The following is a 24843-nucleotide window of genomic DNA, read 5'->3' as shown; positions in this document are numbered from 1 at the left end:
TGAAGTTTTTTTCCCATGTACATGATTTAGGGCTAGATCTTTTCTATAAAGGAAAGTAGAAATCTCGGGGGTGAAAGTTTCAGGTTTTGGCTTTCGTCGTGTGGGTCAATGAGAAGACCTGGCTTCGGATGAGAGTAACCTTACGTTAAACTGATTTTTACTCTCTAGAACTAGAAGCCGCCTGGCTAGGTGAGAGTAAGATACGTTAGTATAGTATTAGTAAATGATTTTTACTCTCTAGAAGCCTCCTGGCTAGAAAAGATGGGAAGAGCTTACGGCCGTGTTTATGTCGCCATCTTGATTTCTTGTCGCTTGACGACAGCAGGCAAATCGCGCGATTCGTTTTTATGAATTCTTCTTTAAAAATGAAATCAATATCGCAGAAATGTTACACCCGGTAATCTACTTAGTACTTGTAAAATAAGTTGAACCCCATGCAGGTACATGTTTTAGGGCTAGATTAAGAGGGAAAGTAGAAATCTCGGGGGCGAAAGTTTCAGGTTTTGTACCAGTACGTGGGTGAATATAGCTCGGGATCCCAGGCGTCAGTGGGGAGTAACCCTGGCTACGTAGAGTACTGAGTGTAGAGCTAAATTCATAGATAGATGACTTTCACGTCACTTTCAGACGCCTCCAGGCTAGTCGAGCACTAGACCAAAAGCTTCGGTCTCTGTTAATGTTGGTTGTTCAGCTGAACTCCGTTGGCTTCACTCACCAAATACAGAGACCGAAGTTCTAGCGCGATCTGTACAGGGGACTCAATGGCCATATGTTTATGTACTTAAGATCGGACAAAACGGGGAAAACGGGGAAGTGAATTTGCGTGACAGCCGAGGTAAGTCACTGTTTTTGTTCCTTTTAACTTGATTTTTCTCCGTTTTTTGGCAATTAATGCCAAGAGGGAATATTAATTTCCATTTTGGTTGCAATAATTTTCAATTTTTTTATTCATTAAAGACAAAAATTGAAGAGCCCCGACGGGGGGATTTTGCATTGCAAGTCCCCTAATGGTGGCTGCACGATATTGAGCCGTCTGTGTACGAGGAGAAATAAAAAAAATGTTTAAAAAAATCCTCGAAACAGACGGCTGCCAGCTGTCTAGTCGAGCACCACATATAGATCTAGGGCTATATACATACGGTTCTTGGACAATTACCCCTGGACAAAGGGAGAGCATAAATAATTACATAGTAGGTACAAATCAGGATATAATAATGTATATTTACCACTGGCCACTAACACCTTGGCCTTCCACATCCAAGCCAATGTTTCGGCCGTTTCTCTGCGGGGTTCCTTACTCCACCAGGCCCTCAACTCAACTCAAGTTCGGGTCCACCAAGTTGACAAACATCTTTTTGTTTGTTACAAAATCGCTTGAAGTAACATTTTTTTTCGTTCGTTTCCACCCAGTGTACTAAAACCCACATGGTTGATATCCTTATCAATTCAAGAAGATTAAGACAAAGTGCAGTAAGATCAGATTCTAACAGGCGTTAATATTGGATGAAGCGATTAACTGTTACGGGAGTCGGTAAGCTTTCGCCAGTGAATTTGAAACGCACTAGCGCGCTAGCGCCTGTACGTGTAGTACTATGCCTCGCCGAAAATAGATTTCCGAGACCGAGATTTACCGAAGAGTTCCGGATATCTAGTATAGATCTATAACTCTAACGTTAGCTTTTACTAATAGTTTATCCATTGCGATGATGATCTTAAAAGAAAATGAAAGAAATCATCAGTATAATATATAAAAAAGATTGTATAGAAATGTAAATTATTTTTATCTAAAAATCGAACATTTCCGAAAGCAAGCACGCTCGACGCACGTGCAGAGTACATGCAGAAGCGAACATAGAGAGAAGTGGAAACTCGTGTAAATTATTCAAACGCGTACTGTACATGTGAGTTCTAAAGCTTAAAGGGATGTGTAACATTCCAGTAGCTTTGAAGTTCCATTATGCTTCGAGCCGCTGTTACACTGTTGGGAATTTCGGAGGCCAGGCACCAGTTACACATACAAAATATAAAATTACCGGCAAAATTTCAGTGTAAATTATAAACTAAATGGAGATTGTATTGGGAATAGTGCATCAAACAAGTTTTCAAGTTTAGTACTCCTCCCTGCTCCCCTCCCCCCTGACGAGCTTGAAGACCCTTTTTTTGCTTGTTAAATTTTTTTCGGGTACGATTGAAGAACTTACTGTGGTGTCACTGTGTTTGTTACCCAACTATGTGGGCAAAAACAATGTGATTTGAAGTCTAACACTGTGACCACATAGTCAACTATGTGAACACACATGGTAACACTGTGTTTGTTACCCAACTATGTGAGCAATTATGTGATTAACTATGTGATCTGAAGTCTAGCACTGTGTCCACATATTTACACATAGTCAACTATGTGAACACACTGTGGTAACACTGTGTTTGTTACCCAACTATGTAGGCATGTGATTAACTATATGTGATCTGAAGTCTAGCTCACACTGTGACAACACTGTGACCACATATTTTACACATAGTAAACTATGTGAACACACTGTGGCAACACTGTGTTTGTTACCCAACTATGTGGGCAATTATGTGATTAAATATGTGATCTGAAGTCTAACACTGTGTCACATAGTCAACTATGTGAACACACTGTGGTAACATTGTGTTTGTTACCCAAATATGTGGGCAATTATGTGATTAACTATGTGATCTGAAGTCTAACACTGTGACCACATAGTTTACACATAGTCAACTATGTTTATGTCTTTAAGTTTCAAATAATAAAAGTGACTCAACCAAAAGCAGAAATGCCTTTTGCCTGAATGGGGGGGGGACAAAAACTGCGATTTTGTTTTAGAAAGAGGAAAATAAGAAAAAAAAGGGTGGAGAGACTTAGGGAACCCCTGAGGGGGTAGGTTTTACTGAGCCAGCACTTCCTTATTGTAGTTGATAGAGGAAAAATCTACTTTTTTATCTCTAAGTGGTTACGAAACAATGAAAGAGGTTTGCTCTAGAGCAGAAACAACGTTTTGCCTCTATAGGGGCAGATTGGCAGATTTTCCCCATAAATTGTAAATAAAATAAGGAGGGGAAAATATGCAAAAAGAGTGGGAAGACTTAGGGAACCCCTGAGGGGGTAGGCTGTGCTGAGCCAGCATTTCTTTATATGTAGTTGATAAAGGATTTTTTTTATTTTTTTATCTTCAAGTGGTTACGAAACAATGAAAGTGGTTTGCTATATACATATATATAAAACATTTTTGCATCAATGGGGGCTCCGAATTGATAGATTTTTCCATAAATAGGCAAAATATGGAAAAGGGATGGGTGACTTCAACAGCCCCCTAAAGGATGTAGGCTTTGATGTGCCAGCACTTCTTTATACGTAGCACATAGAAGAAAGGCTACTCTTTTGTTTCCAAGTGGTTTTAAAACAATAAAAGTGGCTTACACTGTAGCAGAAACATTTTTTGCCTCAGTTGTACGAATTTTCCAAGAAATGAGCAAAATACAAAAAGGGGTTGGTGACTTCGGAAGACCCCTGAAAGGGTATAGGATTTGCTGTGCCATCACCTCTTTATATGCAATTCATAGAGAAAAGCCTGCTCTTCTGCCTCCTAGTGATTTCTAGACAATAAATGTGTTTTTCTTTGTAGCAAAACACCGCTTTGTCACATTGGGGGCTCCAAAAAAGCACAATATTTTTAATAGTTGAGCTACGGATACGGGGGGGGGGGGGTAACTTTGACAAGCTATTGCGGGACTATGCTGTAATGTTCTTGAACGTGAATGCATGCAGCATGCAGAGCAATGCGCCCTCTAAAATTTCTAAGAGATTTCATTAACATAAAAGTTACTTTCATACGTAGAAAAAGCCCTTTGCCCACATATCAATTTAAGTAATATACACCTTTGTATCGCTATACGTCATTGTATTTACGCGTGTTAGTCACACCAACAAAGGCGAGGCAAGCCCGATTTAATATAATGTACTATCTTCAAAGGCATCCCAGCGATCGCGTTGTAGTCGATATAAAAGGCTGACTGGGACACGGAGGTTGGTTTTTGGTGTCACTTTATCGCAATATCGCATAATACATTCGGATGTATTTGCCCTTATTCCAAGCAAGTTAAGACATTAATACTGTTATGAAGCATATGAATTTCTGTCGTTGATATATCCCCTTTCTTGTCGAATGCTGATATTTTACATTAGTTGTTGATGCTAATGATAAAACAGAAAGATTTCAACGCACGTGCAAATTTTTGACCGAAAACACGAAAATTTTGGCATAATTTCTCACATTTTTCGAAAAAAATGAACCGGACAGTCCCAAAAACGATTGCAATCGATTTATGATATCTTAATCATAGTAAATTGCGTATTCATTTCAAGATTTTTTCATTATCTGTACAAAAGATAAATTAAGGATAAGGCATATCAATTAATTTTGGCAGCCATCTTGGATTTATTCAAATTAGATGCCTTTCCCCTATTCGGAAAGTTTGGGACTTTTAGTATGTTGTACTAGGGACCTCACAGAAATGCATTGTGATAAAAAAAATCTGTTGCAATTTGTTCCAAGTTTGGTCATAATTTGGGCTAAAATGACTGGGCTAAAATAAGGGTGGGTACGCCTTTTACGTTAGGGACAGTATAACTCACCTCCCACTATATACTCCTCCAGATAAAGAATACCAAAAAGTAAAAATAACGATTGGATCCTCTTCTTACACAGTTATCAACTTTTATAATCCAAAATCTATGAGGGTCGACCATCTTGACTCAATTTAATGCGATAGCGATCAAAATGTAATGATATGCGGGGATTTTAACAGTCACAACCCATTATGGGGGAGTGCAAACCGGGGTCAAAATGGTAAAATTGTTAAGTTTCATTTTCAATAATAACCTAGTATTACTAAATGATGGGAGTTATACCCGAATTGACCCTGGGACCGGCAAATTGTTGCGTAATTTCATGTTGCGTAATATCGGAACCGCGTACCCGTGGGTCGCAAATTTGGTCTCAAAATTTGTGCGAGACTTGAATGTAAAAACTAAGTGAGCGACGCTGTCAAAGAATTTCGCGCGGCGGATTTATCGCGAAAATTGTCGAGGGGTCTTTTTTAGGGTTAAAGAACTTATTGAAGCATTAAAAGCAACTCCAAACACGGCCTGAGGGCCTGACAATATTAGGGCGCTTTTTATAAAAAATCTACCCCATAATGCAATCGTCATACTGCTTGATATTTTCAATTAAATTTGGCAAACATCTAAATTACCGCCTATTTGGAAATCCTCAATCGTTATTCCTATATTAAAATCAAATAAAGACAAATCAGATGCTAAATCATATAGACTGGTTTCATTAACCTCGGTCTTGTGCAAAATTATGGAAAGAGTGATAACCAAAAGGCTACTTTGGCTAAACGAAAAATACAATCTAATATCACCTCTTCAATCTGGTCTTACTCCAAATAGAAGTGTTTTCGATAATTTAACAAGACTCGACACAGATGTCCACAAATCGTTTATGAATCACGATTTTCTAATAGCGGTTTTCCTTGACCTTGAGAAGGCTTTTGACAATGTTGACCACAAAATTCTGATATTAAAATTACGAACGTTTGGTTTCTCAGGTCATATTCTTGATTGGATAACCGAATTTATCAAAGGTCGAACTTACAGAGTAAGGGAAAATAATTTCATTTCACATCGAAAGGAAATAACAAAAGGGCCCCCTCCCCAAGGGGGAGTCATAAGTCCTTTCTTGTTCAATCTTTATATCAATGATCTAGCGCACTCATGCATTAATTCGAATAAAGCTATTTTTGCAGATGACATTGTGTTATGGTATAGAAGCCGAAACCTTAAAATTGCAACCAAAAAAGTCCAAACATATATTGATTCCATTGCAGAAGGTACAAGCAAAATTAAACTTAAATTATCTGCTACAAAAACCAAAATCATCATCTTCACAAAAAAAAACTAATGGAGATAATAAAATAGAAGTTGTATCGAGTTCTAAATTTTTAGGTTTAACCTTTGATTCTGAGCTTTCGTGGAAATACCACATCAGTGACTTATTAATTAGATGCAAAAAAGAATAAGCATATTAAGGTGTATTACTGGCACCCACTGGGGAGCGGACACCAAAACGCTCCTGATTTTGTACCGAGCTCTCATTAGACCTCTGTTGGACTTTGGTTGCTTTTATTTGATTCGGCTCCTCAAATTCATAAGAATAAATTAGACTCGATCCAATACCAATCCTTAAAGATTATTACTGGCACATTGCCTTCAACTTCCTTAAAAAATCTCCAAATTGAATGTGGCGAATTGCCACTTAGCCACCGCAGGGAATTCCTCTCGAAAGATATAAACTAAGTATATTACATTCAGCTCCATATCACCCAACTAGAGAATCTTTTGCAGACTGCTGGGAATACAACTACAGATCACCTACTAATTTCCCATTACCAATGAGAACTTTGAAGTACTCACCATCGGTGGAAAAGATTACTACACTTCCATAACCACCTTGGCACTTTCCTCCTCCGGAAATTGATTTTAGCCTCAAAGAAAAGATTTCTAAAAAAGACAATCCTTTACTACAACAGCAATGCTCTTATGAAACAATTTATTCAAAATATTATAACACCCTTCGAATATATACTGATGGGTCTAAAGATCCTACTTCATCCAAAACAGCATATCATTCTATATACCTGAACTAAAATATTCAAAATGCCTTCGTATTTAGTATATCAGTCTGCCGTGCTGAACAGGCAGCAATTATTATGGCACTCACCTGGTTGAAAGATTTCCGCCCTCTACGTGCAACATTGCTAGTTGATTCTCTCAGCACTCTGCAATTGATATCTCATTATGAAAACACTAAGCTACCCCTAATATTAGAAATACTTACAAAATGTAGGGCACTTACTTATCTAGGTGTTGAGATAACATTTGTATGGATTCCGGCACACTGTGGTATCAGTGGAAACGAAGAAGCAGACAAATTAGCTAAATTAGCTTTAACCAATGAAACCAGATATCGATGTCGAAATTTCTCCAAATGTAAGCGAACAAATCAGTTCACTGAAACAACAAATTCGGGCGTTCAGAAAAGAACCTTCACTTAATGCCTTTTGTAGACGACATGAAATAATTATCCATCGATTGCGTACAGGTAGGATTAGAACAGCTTATTTTCTATATTTAAAATCCATAGACATCCAAATGGCCTTTGTGATATTTGTAAAACAAATGATGATGTGGAGCACTATGTCCTACATTGTAGAAAATACCAAAATGCTAGAACTAAATTCTTGCAAAAAGATCGAAATATACCAATATCTCTATCTACATTATTTGAAAGCGAAAAGGGTCAGTCGTCTCTTATAAATTTTGGAAGGGCGACTGGATTTATAAATGACTTGTAATCCAAAAGTAAATCAAAGAAAACTGACCTCTTCGAATCTGACCGGTTGTTATCTCTAGCACATAGTATCTCAGCGACCTCGATTATAACTTTTAGATAATTAATACTTTTAAATAAGTCAAGGCTTCCTCTGGGTAGGAGTACAAGTGTGAGAAAGTATAATGAGGGTGGAGCGTGGAGGTCTAGCATGGAAGATGCGTACACAATAGAAACGCTGTTTAACTTTTTAACAGCGTTTTTACGGTGAGGGGTATGATAGTCACGTAACGGAAATGTATATGAGAAACAAAGTGGGTTTAATGTCCCGACTAAAATAAGTTATGGATAGAATATATTAAAATCAATAAGCGTTAAAGAGTAAATATTATCTTTATAACTAAAAAAACTAACGATTTGTATAAGTTGGTAGTATTCAAGGTAGGGTTTAAGCGTTCATAATAAAAAATATACAAAATGCAAAATAAAAATAGTTTAAGTTACTATTAAACAATTCAAATTCTCCCTCTCTCCTTTAACATGTTTAACCTTTAACAAAGACTTCCAATAAACTCCTATAGCAAGTTTTAAAATCAATCTAAAATGATAATGACACTTTTGCGCGAAAAGCATATACTTTTCGCCGGGGCCAAAATGCCCACCAAATTCTGCTCTCTTCTAGGCACAAAACGCCAACCAAATTTGCCATCGAAGCAGGCACAAAATTACTTTACCAAATTGCGCTTCTCAAGGGCACAAAAAGCCACCAGAATGTACGGGCAAAATTCATAATAATCATATTGATCTTACTAAGCAGTTACGCTCCAAACAAAATTATGCTTACTAGCGTCACGACGTGACGGAATATGTTAAAATGTGAAATAAATATCACCCCAAATTTCATATTATATCACACTTTGCTAGACTTATTCACTGGGGGATTGCAAAAGTCTCTCACAGTTTTTCCAGAGTAATTTTGGTCACAATCTCTGTTTTTTTCACCTGGATTGACTTGTCGCAACAAGATAATGAAAATTGAATTGAAAAATTATAGCACCTTATAAGACAAATAAATAAGACTTATTATAACACCATGACAATAAATGGTGCATAAAAATAACGCCATGGAAACATAAATGATGCATCAAAATCAATATAACACCATGATTTGATAAATGGTGCATAAATTTCAAAACTGTTACAAAAGCCAATCAAATTTTTTTTCAGGCATTAAAGCCAAATTGAAAGTTAAGTTATTAGCTGGCACAAATAGTCAAATTGACTTACGTGCCAATAAAAATAAAATGATAGATAGAACACTCACTCCTGAAGACGGACAGTCAACCTGTACGAAACGTTGAGTCTCTCTACTACTCATCATCTCTACTCGCCTACTCAAGTCAGCATATGCTCATCAGCTCTACTACTCAAGCTGTTCTCACTCAACATGCCTTCTTGTTTACAGTCCTTTTCAGGACTACTTTCAAGAAAGAATACTCTTCTCTCAAATCTCCACTTTCTCGCCTATCCATTTCTTCTCTTCTTCTATCCACTGTTTCTATAACACTTCACATGGTGTACCGTAAACCACATCAGCAAACCTCTTGAAATTGTCTTATTTTCAGGGTCATTGAAAAATATTGCCAGACATTTTTCGTGGATGCGAGTAGCCGCCATACGCAACAAAATCTAAAGGGGTATAACCGTTATACTGGCGTAATGCAAAAGTCAAATAGTAATGAATTATATCCGTATGTTTAGTCTCAAAATTCACATTCTTAAAATTGTGTTTGTGCTAAAACTTTGATGCACCAAATGCCCAAACTTCTGCATGCAGATGCAGAAAGGGGCTAACGGTTGGGATGGGGATGTTGGACAGGATGGTTGAGGAGGTAAGGTGGGAGAGAAAGAACACAAGGGAAATGGTATATCTATCTCGGAGAGGGAGGGGATTCCTTAAAGATGGCAACCCCTCCCCCCCACAAAAAAAAGAAAGACGTCATAATGCGAGTAGTTCCCCAAAATATCACGTAATAAAAATTCGATAGATTTATTTTTTTAGCTTGAATGTGTATGTTCTCCTTTTGTAAATGATGGAGTTTAAGTGAAGTGTCTGACAGTATATCTACCCCATAAATAAATTTCAACTTTTTAGAAAATTGTTAGGTCTCTGTATCATCTTTCTTTATACGAGGGAAGCGCAAGACGGTGGACTGCCGCCGCTCTTCTCGAAAAGCTGTCCCGCTACAAATCATGAACAGGATGCGTAATCACGAATCTCGTTGGAACAAAGCTACAAATATCGAATCGTTAGCATAATAATCTGTTTAGATTGACTAGAAAACGGGATATATTTTTATCACCTTTTTATACCTTTCCTGGCTCCCCTTTTCCACTTTTTCTTCTTTTTCTTTGCTCCTTTTTTTTCTGGTGTCGGCAAGTGGCGGGGTTGCGCGGAATCAAGGGAACCCCCCCCTTCCCCTCACCTGGCTGCGACCCTGATTATAGAAGTATGATGCCTGTAAATTGAAGGTACTGTAAATTAAGATACCGTAATCTTTTCTCGTATCCATGCATCACAGCATTATCTGCACGTGATCATGAATATTTCATTAGGTGTACGTGCCAAGCGCAATCACAGGGTTTTACATGACGACATCCAAGGTATCAATTGGTGCCAAGCGATGACGCTTGGCACCACGATTTCACACCCCACTTCCTTTTTTCTCATGTTGTCACATGAAATCCTGATTATTCATGTTTTCATGATGTAACCCCCTAATGATAAAACAAGTTGAAGCAATGAATATCTAATTATTAAATCAGTTGTCAATCCAAACATATGTAATAAAATACAAAAGAACAAGCAGGGATACGACATCATCGGTTAGCTCATTTTATACAAGTCAAGATATGCACAAAACTGTTTTACTGATATGAAAATCTTCATAACTTTGGTGTTCCTTAATCCTTCACTGTTAAAAAACCCCTGATTTTACAGAAAAATAAAAGAAGATTTTGCAGAAAGCAATACCAGAATCATTCTTTAAATTCATGAAACAGGAATTTTTCTGCAATTTAAGAGAACAGGTCTGTTAGAAAAAGGGGAAAAGAGTGTTTTATTTAAGGAAATTTGTAAGATTACACACACCAAATACCAATTTCCTGTAAGATTACGCAATCTGGTAAGATTACAGGTGTTCTCGAGACTCTGCTGCAGGAACTTCTTTTAGTTTAAGGATAAATTTTCTAACAGTGTTGCCTTCATAATTTTGATCTATCTTTTCCAGTATTTTGTCTTATTTTCCTATTTGTGATCAAATCATATTTTTCTCAGCCAGGAGCAATCCTTTCATTGTCAAGCTTTCATGTAAGATATCTATGCACAATTTTCATTTGTAGATTCGTTGCCATTTTTTTTTTTACAGCCCGTTTGTTTTACTACACGAAACACCGTAGATTGGGCGTAATCAATTCTGACGGGAGAGGGGATACGACAATCAAGGTCATCTCTAAACCGTATTGGAGCACCTCACAAATCAGCAAGTATGGGAGCAAGCTGCTCTGGACTGGTTTTGATACAACCGATTCTACGCATATACAAACCCACATATTTGAGTACGATCTCAAGTTCTCTACTCTCAGGATCCTCAACAAGACAGTGACACTGAATAACGGCAGCAAGTACACCATCGAGCCTCGATTCATAATGAGGATAATTTCAAATAGTAAGATCAATAGTTTGTTCAAAACGGTGGCGTGCATGGAGGAGGGGCGAGGTTTGCAGCCATGGATCCCCCACCAAAAAAAAAACTATAATAATAATAATAATACCAATGATAAATAAATAAATAAAATCAGAAATGAAACCAAAAAAAATCTCAAGATCAAAACCATAGTCAAAATCTATATCACATTTAGATTATTTTCTAGGGGTAAATTGTTTTGCTCTCTCGGTCCGCTCGCTCGCTCAGCTGCTTAAAAACTATGCCCCATACGAAATGTCTAGTTCCCTTAAAATGTTTGGAGCATTACGCTGCTGGATGCAGGGGTAGAGCTGGAGGAGGCGGCGAGGTGGTACCTGGAAATAACTAAGTGCTACAAAGTGTGTTCACATAGTAAGTCATGCCGTTAGAGATCTCGTCCACGCTGTTAAAGTACTGATATTAAACAGTGTGAGTATCATTTGTAATCCATGGAAACTTTGGCAGTGTGAGTGCTCACATTGTAGGCCTATTCACAAAATGATCAAAGTTAGAATTGTGAAGAAGTATACATATTTTTTAACATACGGGGCATTGTGTTCTTTCCTGCAAGGAATAAGGGCTCATCACAAATGTACTTCATGATAGGCCTAATAGTAAAGTCCGAGTTCTTTTTTTTTAGATTTAAATTTTAATTTAGATTTAGATTAAAATTGTAATTTACGGTGAGTAATCACTTATGTTCTTAGACAAAGATGAACTAAATCTTGAACGGTGGATCGGAAAGGCTACAAGGCAGTCGTGTTAAAATGACCTTAAACCATATAATCGGAAAGTCAACCACAGATTCAACGAGGTTTTGTTGCTTGTAGAATCGTTTTTTTCATATGCAGAGTAGGTCTGTAAAGATCCATGATTCTTAAAAGTTCACGTAGATAAAACTCCCAGCCAGACGAGTCATACTAATGTGTATTATAATATAGCATTGGATATCTTTCTCTTTATTAATAGTTTCGTATGACGAACCCGTTGCCATAGAAGGATGTCCTGAGAACATCGTAGCTGTGATTGACGACAACGCCACAAACACCGTTAACACATCGTCAGTAAACTGGACTGAACCTGTTTTAAACAGCTTCTCCAGTTGTCCCATAATGGATTTCAAAGGACCAGGAAGCAATGGCGGGGACTACCCTATTGGCGTAACTGAGGTGTCTTACCAAGCCAGAGATGCTGCAGGAAACACCGATAGATGCTCATTTAAAGTGACGGTTCGAAAAGCCCAAGGTGAGTTTCACTTCCCACATCCTATTCATTGCCGTTCTTGATGTTGTTATAACTACATTAACCCGGCATTAACCTCACGTTATTACTAATTCAAGTAAAAACGATAGTAAATTCAGTAGTCAGGATCAATATGGGAATGAACACTCGATTGAAAAGAGTTCTCGTGCACGGCGTGTTGTCACTACAAGTCGTTTTGTGAGCTTAAAGGAGACACTCGAAGAATCCAAAGTATTTTATAATGCCTTTTTGTGGTCATCATTGTAAAGGGGAAGTATTACTAATCAGATATATAACTTCACTTTTCAAAATAGTCATTAGAGTTTGCAGAAATCAGCTCTCAAAAATGATTTATTTTCATGCCATATTTCAGCCTTCCATCGGTCCTCTTGCGAGCTCCAGCTGAGTGACGTCACACAATGAGCGTGAGCAGCTGAGCTGACAGCAGCCCATTGAAGACGATCTTTCCAATCAGCGTTTTTTTGCTCTTAGAATTGTTTATTCCTCACAAGATTGGTCTTGTTATATAGATAAAAGTTTGAATTTACTGAACAGTGAAATAAAGCGCACATTTAACGTATTTTGGTAACCGATATTTAGCTTAGAAAAAATGATTTTTTTTCAAGAAATATATTTGAATAAACAAAGCATATTTTCACTTAGAAATCACACTTGCGACAAATTGATATTATAATCAATATAAAGCATAGACATTCTTCGTCACGACTGAAAAAAAATTATGAAATTTCATTACGTAACAAAGTCAGGAACCACAAAATAACATGGCAATATCCATCGCGAAATGATTGAAATTGCAGTTGAATTGCCGAAACATGATTAGCCCACAGCGGCGAGCGGACTTTGTTTGATATATCTTAAAAGCACACCACAATGTAGGGAGTGGTCTGTGGCCAAACGTGTTGGCCATCGTTTTGTCGTGTGCGAGGACCCTGGTTCAAAACTCGGATTACCTTGGTTATTTTTTTTTATTCCTTCTCGTCCCTACCCAGCTTTTTTTTCTTGTGAAATCCCATTCAGACCTGTATTTATCAAATCTTATTTAATTGCTGCTTTTGATTTTCAAGTTCTTGATTAGATTCTACTCTTATTTGGGATAGGAGGGGTACAGGATGAGTTAAAAGTCAAGTCCACATCAACTAAAAATTATTTGAATAGAGTAATTTCCCTTGCTGTTTTTACTCAAAACAGTCACAAAACAATGATATGCAAATTAGTGTTGTCACATCACATTCGTTTCTAATTTTTTTGTGGCATTTTGTTTTTTAATTCTTTGCAGATTTGAGTATAGGAATTTCTTCATCCGAACACAATAGGTTACATTTACGGAACTGTAACTCTAAATGTTATTTGGAGGAATTAAAATCCCTCTGAAAATTTTTCAGAAAATAAATAGAAAATTAAATATCAAATCTACATGTCATGTAAATATATCAAACAACAAAATACAAAAGAACTTAGTGCGTGTGACATAACGGTTAGTGTAATTTGCACATCGACACAGATGAGCATATCATCGTTTTATAAATTAGGCAAAATTTCTCAATGTTAGAGTAGTAATTATATTAATTTGAATCAAAGTTTTTATGAACTTTCCTGCAATATCTTATTTTTCTTTAAATTCAAATGAATTTTTGATTGTGTGGACTTCTCCTTTACTCTTAATGTAGGGAATGCATAGCAATATTTATCCAGAAACAAAATTGTCTTAAAATATGCAAATCTGTAATTGGGCACATGTTCACTTTTCTTTCATCCAGGCCACTTCCTCACACCCACCAGGCTTACAGTCTTAGAACAAAACAAAATGATGAACCATCACACAACAGCACACAACATTCAGTGCTTCACAATAAATATTTCACTTCTGTTCATACATGTACATGCAATAAATTTGTGGAAAACAAATAAAAGGCGTACCCATATTCAAATACCGTTTAAAAGGACAAATATATTATACCTTTCGAGAAAAATCAGCACGTTAGATATCTGATAACAAAACACAAATATGGGGCACTGCAAGAAACTTATGTTCCATTGCAAATCAAGCGTAAGTCTTAAATTCAAATTCAAGCGTAATAAGGTTGAGTTGCAATAGCAGTTCAACTACATGTACATGTTTGTCTTTAATCAAAGGACTTACCCTTGATTTGGGACGTGTGATTGATTAGAAAATTTCTTGCAAAATGCCCTAATAACATTAAAATTGTTTTTTTCGTTTTAAGTTGTGTGTTCTTATTTTCGACAAGCTGTATTCCTGTCCAAGTCAATTTTTTTAGTTCTCTCCAAAACTGTGCTCAAAATCGTTTCCAAGATCGATAAAGATAAATTTTCTGTTGCATCATTATCAGTCCAAAACTTGCATCGTAGCTCCTGGAAAGAGTGAAAAAAAATGGCTATATCCAAATCAGTAAGAAGACATGATGGAATCTCCCAGATTGAAGTAGCGAGCAGAGACCAGAAGTCACCAGAGTCAGCAAGTGTGCAGATCTGTGTGTAGAAGAGAGAAAAAATAAAGAAATAATTTAAATAATCAAATCAAAGTATGAATTTCATTATCTTGATGATTGACGATGTGCGGTGGCATGTAATTCCCGGTCAACAACAAATAATAGTAGGTTTAGACACCTGAAAAATTCCACTCAGAACACTGGTGCTCTACCTCAACGCTCAAGTGATGTTTGTGTAAGCCCCACTCTACTTACCACTTAGCGGTAGTGAATCACTTGAGGTACGGTACTCTGTGTCATTACAAAGAGTGCATTTATCTTCATTGTTTTATGTTGAAGGCACTACGCATTCATATGTAGAAGCACTCTAATCAGAAAGAAACACCAGACTCTAGTTTTGGCCAGGAATCAGCATGATCAGGGTGACCACTGCTGAAAATTTGTCTTGCTTCATGACATCAGCATTATGGTGATATAATTCTGTGTATCTGGATGTATACGATACAGGGCCCTCCTGAGCATAAACGCATTGGGTACTAGACCTGTGTATAATAAAAACTTAAACATTTGGCCTTATCGTGAAAACATTCGGCCTTATCGTGAAATTTGGTGTTTGTGCGCTCGTTGTGTACAAAGTCAATGGGAGTGGATCACCGCCGTTGACGAAATAAACGGCAGTGAATGGACTGGTGACAAAAACTACGATAATGCCAAACATTCCTCTGAAACAGCATATTTTCAGCCATGGTCCATGCCAGTGCTCCTTAATAATTTAATCGCCCGAGTCCTGACCATTTTATTTAGAAATCTGACTGAAGTCTTTGTGAAGAAAAATCTGCTGGAATTGTGCAAAAACATTATTTCTAAAATAAAGGCTTTTTAATTTTAATAGTAGTCATGCCAAAATGCATGATTCTAAAATTATATCAGATCTGTATCTGTCATCTGACCTGAATGCATCGTCAGAACAAGTACAGACTACAGTTTCCAAACATGCTTACCTTGAGTCTGACTTTTGACTGGATCAAACAGCGTAACCTGCATCGGCAGCAAGTGAATGGGACCGTACAGCTTGGAATCAGAGCAACACAACGAAGACTGTCGAGTGGACAAAATCGGTCTTTCCAGTTCATAATTCAATAAAAATGGACAAAGTAACACAGTTCTGGTTCTCTTATAGTCTGAAGATGTCGAAATCGGATATCACAACACATGAAGAAAACGGTAAATTCGAAGAAAAATAGAGACCAGGAAGGTGTATCAGTGTATTATTATGCACAGAGAGATATAGTGTGTAGTCGATCATGTGACGTCATTATTCTCGACTGTTTTCGATCGCGTGAATGTCTGCCTGGGGGCGGCTGGGGGGCTGAGAAGGGTCTCTATTAATGTCATTTCTTGCATTTCCACAACATCTGTAAGACTTTTTAGTGACATATTTGTGTATAAAAAGACAAGACCTTTCCATTCATATATAATTTGTCTATAATCATCACTTTCGTGAATTTTCTTTGTGTGTATCCTTTAAAGGTGGCTGGATACTATGAATTGGAAGGCTCTCTCAGTAGCTTGCAACACATTATTATACAAAAATTATGCTATGATAAAAAAAATCTTCACACCTTGTGTATATTCTGTCCATGCAGAGTCCAAAAACACATAGATCAATGGGGGTGCAAAGATTCGATTGCAAATCTATTTTTTCCGGGGGGAAGGGGCATTTAATAAATTTTGACTTGAAAGTCGAACATTCTCGGCACACTTTGTTATCACACACAAAATGCGTACCTTACTAAACAATTGGAACCTTTCGCAATCATCACGGACGCTAGTATTAGGGTCCCCTAAAACAAAAGTTAACGCTTAATCATACACTTGATTTTTAAGATTGATTGTGCATTACAGTCAATAGAATCAAACGTAGAAAACTGCTCTACGATCAATGCTAAGCTTTGTGTAACAGGGGGGTTACAGGCCCTACAAATCTGCTTTTCGTGTGCAAGATCCCTTTCCGCGACACCCGTACCGCATGCATGCATGTATATTACGACTGATGGCTGGAGATATTCAAAATGCAGAACCTAAAATAGATTTATGACATGGAGAAGAAAGTGGTTTTTCAAACAAATCGAGAACATATTGAGTGAGAAAAAACTTACTGAATGAAGGCTTAAATATAGATCATTACAGTCCATCGAATCGATATTACATTTAATGTGGATTATTGGTGGATCACTGGCAATTGATTTCATGGATAAGATCAACCTCTCCAGCCGAACATTTCGCATGCGTTGATATGTACACATCATATGCGATACCTTTGAATTCGTTTCCTTTTGTTTCTTTTGTTTCTTTGTTTCTTTTGTTTACTCCTTATACACAAACGATATGCCTCTCCCACACGATGTGAGGGGCATTATGTTTTACATTCCCCAGAAATGGGGATTAGATTCAAATTACGGGGGGACCACTTCCATTGATGAGTGGATACCAGGCACGACCATGGGGTTTCGAAAAGTACCCTAAACATGTTAAACAAGGGAAGCAATTCTTTTCCAGATTATGAAAATGCATCTCTTAACAAGTATTTGGCTTGTGAAACCCTACAAGTATTGAATATATATCCTTTATTTCAGCATTTTAAACATCGTTTTGACACCCTTATAACGTTACATAGGCCTATATACGTAACGTACCTGCCCACTCTGTCCCCTTTTACGGGTGGTCGCTACTGGTATCCACTAATCAATGGAAGTGGGCCCCCCGGGCGGCCTCTCGAGCTCTAGGAGGAGTCAAACGTGGCTTTGGAAAGTCGCCCTCAATCGGATAAATCGCTGTTACCATACTAGCAACCAGAATTTTGCACACGAAACGCATATTGAATGTTTCCGTCGCAGATGCGAAACGAAAAAAAATCTCATGTCACACAATTTGCATTGCAGGACTGAGTTTTACGACCATGATGACGGGCCCAAAAAGTCCCTTCCAAAGTCAACGACCGTTGTAAATAAGCGTCCGCGTCCTCAAACGAAAGGTCGGGAATGAGTGCCCGCGCGATGCGCGAGCTGAAAATGTTGATATCCTGAAATCTAAAATGGACCAGTTAAGGACTGTTAACAGTGACCCATGAAGAGGATAAATGTCTCTTCAAACAGATAATGTAAAGTGAGTGTTTTTTACATTTCGATCTTAAAACGGAATATTCTAGCACTTTTATTATGTACAGAATAGGTATCTAACTAAACAAGAACGCGAGCGCGATTCGCGAGTTGAATTTTTATGTACAGGCCTACTAACCTGAAAAGTGGCACCTGTTAAGGACTATTTGCATTGATTCATGAAGAGGATACATATATCTCACCAATCAAATAATGCGAGTGTGAAACACGAGCAAGAAATTCATATAGGCCTACATTGACCAAAAGAGGAACGTACATGTTTTAAGAACGTTGTAAGAAAATCACGAAGAGGATACGTATGACAATTATACATTTTGCAAGCCCAAAATGCGTGCCTATTTTTTTTTTACATAAACTAAGTCAAGAAATTAAGGTTACCTTACTGAACAGTTAATTCCGTGGCGATGCAGACACTAAAACTTTTGAAAAAATGACATGCAAAATGAATATTTCACGGACTATTTGTAGGGATTCCACAGTAATGTTTGCGCGCATCATGATCTGTCCATATTTACACTCTGCGCGCTGACGTCAAAATAATTGATGAACAGGTGATTGATCAGCTGAAGTTATGATATAATTTATTCATTATCTGCACTCTACCTGCAGATCCGATGTGTGATTTTATGAAGCTAATAAACTGGAATTATTCCATGGACCTTTTTTTAAATACCTCTACAATAAAATAATTACTCTGCAGTGCTGCAAATTATGATGAATATGACCACTAGTTGGAATAAATGGGACTTCTTAAGTTTGCAATGTTTGTTATTGATTTTTTTTTTTTATCTTTTACACATTCTTAAGAATTGACAGTGCTGTTGGGCTTGAAAAAGCAAACAAATATAGCAATATAAAGAGATTCTCCATCAGAACGGGGGGGGGGGGGTAGTCAAATGTAGTGCTGTATGCACAAGCTTGGCCAATTTTTTTTTCAAACACCCCCTAAATGAGTTTTTCTCTGTGTGCAAAATTACCCTTAAACACATTTTGGCCCCTAAAAAGTTGTCGCCAGAGTATAACCCCGGGGAAATAGTTTGGGGAAAAAACAAACCCTAAACACGTTTGGCCCTGCGATCGACCATTGACCAGTCTTTCAAAACTTCCCCTTTTTAAAAAAAATCGATGTTTTTGATGCACGCGAGGCCCCCGTCCAAAACTGAAAAACACCACCGTTTAAACAGGGGTGATTGTGTAACTGGAATTTGGAATTTAAGTATTATGAAAGCATGAATGTGGTTCGTTTTCAGATTAATATAGTGATTGGATATAAGAATTCAATAAGGATATATATATATATATATATATATATATATATATATATATATATATATATATATATATATACATATATATATATATATATATATATATATATAAATCTTGTCGTGTGTAATGTAACAACAAAAGGTGTTTTAATAACACCTATAGGTGTAAAACTAACACCACCAATTAAACACCGGTGAAAAATAACTGGTGTGGTCCTCTATGTACACTGGTTAATACCACAGTTTTTACTATGTAGAAATAACAAACAAAGAAACTAAGACACAAAGCAACAACAAAAAAACGAGTTAGGCGGCTGAACGGAAGCGAAAGATAATATTTCTCCCCAGCCCCTTTCCTATTGATGAAAGCTGAAATCAAACCGATATTGTTTCAATACTAGTTGGTGTTGCTTTAATGCCTGTCTGGTGTTAGCCTAACGCCAAACAGATTTTGTCTTAGGTCTTTTCTGGTGTGTTCCGATATAGATACCAGGCTGGTATTAAATTAACACTGGCGTTTTTTTTTGCCGTTTTGAAATAATCTAAATTTTGTTCTTCAACAAGTACAAAAAAGAGACATTCGCTTTATATTTGAAAAAAAGGTTCCTCTCGTAGAGGTGTAGTGGTTCAGTCGGCAGAACTTTGAACCAGAAGGTCTGGGGTTTGATTCACATCCTATCACGAATGTTCAAGCGTAGCCGAGATAATGTCGGGGTAGTCGCATCCAGCGCTATACAAAAGTTCAATAGTTTTTCTTATTCTTCTGTTCGTACTGCCAAGCTTTGAAGTCGAGAAGATGAATAATCGGCTGAGAGAGTTTCTTCGACACCACTTTTTTGTTTGGACTACCGTACTTGAAAAATTCACCAAAATTCCGCAGTGTGCCTATCTCATGCTTGAGTAAAACCCGAATGTAACCATTGTTTCTCATTAATCCCTAGACCTGTCACAGAATTTCTTCTATATTCAAGTATTGTTTTCATTAATATCTAAAAACTTAGGAAGTATTTTTTCTAGGTCAACGAAAATTTTTAGTGGCTTATTGTTGGTTTTAGGGTGGCAGGTAACATGTACAAAATTTCGTTTACCTCATCATGGTACCGTTCACATGTTTTTTATCATTATTATTTCAGAACCTTGTTCTGACCCGTGCATGAATGGAGGGACTTGTGTGGAAGGCACTTGCATTTGCAGAGAAGGATTTGGAGGTACTGCATGTGAGGAGAAGCGTAAGTGTTTTTTGTTGTTGTTGTTTTGCTATTGTTTTGTTTTACGTATCTTCTTCTGGGCGCGTCGTGGTCTAGTGTTTCTGACTCTGGCCTTACAAACAGAGGGTCGTGGGTTCGAATCCTAGCCATGGCGTGTTTTCCTTCAGCAGGAAATTTGTCCACACTGTGCTGCACTCGACCCAGGTGAGGTAAATGGGTACCAGCAGGAAGTGATTCCTCAAAAAGCTGTGCGCACCAGAATCGGTAGACTTGATTAGCCGGGGTAATATAGGAGCGCCTTGAGCACCCAGCAAGGTGGACACGTGCGCTATACAAATCCTATGTTATTATTATTATTATTATTACTATTATTATGACGAGAAAAATTGAAAAAAAAAAATCTTAAACACACAGTATGTCAAAGTGGAGTGCCGGCCAACTTGACCCTGCTATAAACTCAGGTGCCGAGCTGCAGAATAGCGGATCGCACTTTTTATGACAAATGTTTATACTGACTTATATATACAAATTGATTAATATGATTTCAAATCATTTGTGTCTTTATGTATCTTCGGTTATGGTTAGGTTTTAAGATTGACAACTAATCTTTAGCCGGGGACGAGTTGTGCCGAAGTGCCTACTTGACTTGGACCCATCAGAGTGTTTCGGTCTAGTGGTTTCACACTTATTATTATCAGCCCTATAATGATATTATTTGTATCACTATTGTATTTATTATTATCATCATGTCATTACAAACATCATCATCACCATCTTCATTATCATCATCCTCGTCATTATGGGCGATTTTAGACGTCCGGATCAAAATGCAATTGTGTTTCCTGTTTATGTTTCTGCAGTTACATCAGTAACGTGTGATAGTGACTCGATGACCGTCATCATAAGTAATGACCTTTTCGTTGGTATTGGCCCGGAAGATGTTTATTTTCGTGACAGTTCCTGCTCAACTACAAGTAGCACTCTTACTCATATGACCCTTTCTACCAACTATGATGAGTGTCGTACCACCAGAACGGTAATTTTTTTTTTGGTAGGGGTTTCAGAAGTACTGAATTTACTCCGACTATGAATAAGGTTCTACTCTGCAATGTACACGCAGTAACCCGAAATTAGACCACATTATAGTCAAACTGGAATAAAGTGATTGGAAATGGTTTTTCAATTGATATGAGTAGGTATGAATGTCAACATTTACTTAAAAAAAGAGTTAGGAGGAATATAGGCTGGGGAAAGTGGATTTTTTTGCAAGGTTCAGTGCCCTCTTTTATATACCTTGTAATTGTATCTCCGAGGTAAAATATTGCAGGTAAGTGATCTTGGTGTCAAAATGCACAGATTCTTGCAAGAAAATAATAAAGTAAAATTAAGTTCTTAGAATGCATATTCTCCAATACGATTCAAGATCAAATATCAATGATAATGAAATAATGATATCTCATTTCATGTAATAATGTCTATGGAGAAGTCTTAAAGGACAAAATTTGACTTTTTCTTACTGGGCTTTTTTTTCCAAAAAAGCATACATAGCGGCTCAACAGCGGATCTGAAAAGGGAGAGAAAACGACAAAAAACGGCTAGTTGATCACTGCACTGAACAGCAACTTACATACTTCATAGTCTAGGATAGAAGAGGCATAACCTTGTTTTTTATATATACAATATTTTTTGATGGATTCTTGTCAATTCAAGGGTGCTGATTACGAATCTGAATGATGCCACTCGTGTAACCTTGAGCATTTTCCGCAAATTGGCAAAATCCAATATGGCCGCCAAAATATGTAAATTACCCATGAAACTCATAAAATTGTCCGCACATTGGCTGTGAAATGCATGAAATTGTATGGCAGGAGTGAAATACAATCTTTAAAAATAATTTTTGACAAAAAAAATATTTTCCTGATATTCAAAATGGCCGCCAAAGGCCATTGTATACACTATCATGTACAATACGAATAGGTAAAACTAATTTTCACAAAAATGAGCACTAAACTGAAAAATCGCGATATATGAACTAAGTAATATATGCAAATCATGTTTACTAATGAGATATATTATTTATTATGTCAAATATGGGAACATTGCTGTATTTTGATATCTAAAATAGCCGCCACTGGCCCAAACATCATTGAGTACAATGGCAATAGGGGCCAAAAAAATCACAAGAGTGATTACTAAAATGCTTATTATGAAGATTAAACAGGTGGAATACTGACTATAAACATAATTATTAACGAAATATTATTATTGATATGCCATGTATGTGGCGAATGTTGTATTTTGATATTCAAAATGGCTGCCAAAGGCCCTAAAAGTATTATGCACAATGAGAAATGGGAGAAAAGAAATCACAAAGAGTGAGCGCTAAAATGCACATATATGTCATAAATTATAAATTAAATACTGTCTAAAACGTATTTTCTAACGAAATATACCATTCAGGTTTCAAGTTTGTGTTAAATACTGCATTTCGACTTTCAAAATGGCCGCCATCGAAATTAACTGTATCATATATACTGCAGAGTGGGAAACCAATATTCACAGGAGTGAGCACCATAAATGCACGTAATAGTGATCTATGAGTAAAATAATGTCTGAAAGCATAATTTCTATTAAGATATATCATTTATTCTGCCATTTAGGTGATAAATACGGTTATTTTAAAGTCAAAATGGCCACTACAGTCCCTTACGGTATTATGTACAATATAAATGGGAACAAATCATTTCAACATAATTTGGCTTTGCTTGGTCAAATGGTGATGTATGAGTGGAATGTAGTCTGAAAACATGATTTATAACAAAATATATCATATCTTATGTAATTTAGGTGATAAATACTGTATTTCAACATTCAAAATGGCTGCCATATGCCCTTTTTGTCTGAGTTGCTAATTTTCCGGATTTTTCCGGAATTCCGGATTTTTTCCTTTGCTGAAAAATATTCCGGAAAAAAAATCGATTGTCAAAGTGAAATCCGTAAAAATTTCCCCTCCAAATCTTGTCACGGAGTTCGCTACGGAGAGCGCAATTTCAATTTTGGATGGCCAATTTGCGCAGACGGAAAATTATTAGCGTTGTGCGCAGCATGAAGTTTAGCTGGTACGGTACGCGCGAGCAATACATTGTAGCAGTTGCAAACGCCGCTGTATACCCTGCAGGGATACGGGTGTCAGCGCTATCCCAGTCGGGCGATCGCCCGGTAGAACCGCTCGAAGCATGGCTGCAATTGCCTGCTGCTGCGTGAGTGATAGGTTGTCTGCCGCGGGATTTCAGCTGAAAACCTATTTGCTACCATGAAATATGTGTTCTCTGGTGCGTATTCATCAATTCATATGTGTGAACTATCCATCATTTTGATAGAAATTGTGATATATGGATTTTCAATAGTATAGGATTGTCTTGTTGATGAGTACAGTGAGTGAAAAAGGGCACCCCAGCTGCTACATACACCCGTCCCGAGTCGCACCCATTGGCCGCAGCATATTAACCCGCAGCAGGTTAACCCGTACCGTAATGAGTAGGCCCTACGGGTTACATGATTTTTTTTTTTGAGCACCTTTCTTGCCTATGATATGAAGTTTATTATGTCATTAATTATTTGTTATGTACTACTGTAGATTAATGATTTCAGCCCTCTAAAGAATAAGAAAACGTTCCAGCTTCAGGGGCTTCGCCTTGACCCCGCCAGGGGCCCTGGCGGGCCCCTGGACCCCGGCCTGGGTTTTCAGGATTTTTTTGAGCTATCAGTTAGCATCTCTGTTTTGTGAACATTATTTGTCTCCATCCAAATTGTTTATTATACGATATGTGCCAATGGTGGCCATTTTCATTTTAAAAAGGCAGCATTTATCATCTTAAGTATACAACATTATGATATATCTCGTTAGAAACCATGGTTTTAGACAACAATTCACCCTTACATCACAATTCACAATTATATGCAATATTTCGAGACAAGAAAAGCCAAATTCTGTCAAAATTATACGTTCCATGTTACAATGTACACAATACTTTTAGGACCTATGGCAGCCGTTTTGGATTTCAAAGTACAGCATTTATTACCTCCACTATGTCCACTGCCAATATGTGATGTATTTAGTTAGAAATAATGTTTAAGACAATATCTTTACTCTCGCATCACAGTTATATGCATTTTATGATTCTCACTCTTGTGAATATTAGTTTCCCTGTTTGCATGTTACATAATTTAGTTAGGGCTTGTAAAGGTTATTTTGAATGTCATGTACAGTATTTATCACCTATATGGAATAAGAAATGCGATGATTAAAAAAAA

The 24843-nt window shown here is 37.2% G+C and overlaps 1 protein-coding gene across 1 annotated transcript in view; it reads left to right on the top strand.

The window, feature by feature from the left end:
- LOC121417229 (uromodulin-like) overlaps window positions 1–24843 on the top strand; it is a 59991-nt gene that overhangs the window by 18858 nt on the left and 16290 nt on the right. Inside the window, exons 2-5 of the mRNA XM_041610857.1 lie at window positions 10847–11146; window positions 12134–12409; window positions 20455–20550; window positions 21390–21565. Coding sequence (XP_041466791.1) covers window positions 10847–11146; window positions 12134–12409; window positions 20455–20550; window positions 21390–21565 — 848 coding nt within the window. The remainder of the gene's footprint in view (window positions 1–10846; window positions 11147–12133; window positions 12410–20454; window positions 20551–21389; window positions 21566–24843) is intronic.

Source organism: Lytechinus variegatus, chromosome 6 (genome assembly GCF_018143015.1).
Source record: "Lytechinus variegatus isolate NC3 chromosome 6, Lvar_3.0, whole genome shotgun sequence".
NCBI classification, from domain to species: Eukaryota; Metazoa; Echinodermata; class Echinoidea; order Temnopleuroida; family Toxopneustidae; genus Lytechinus; species Lytechinus variegatus.
Note: the sequence above shows the minus strand (reverse complement) of the source record. Positions and strands in the feature narration are given on the sequence as shown.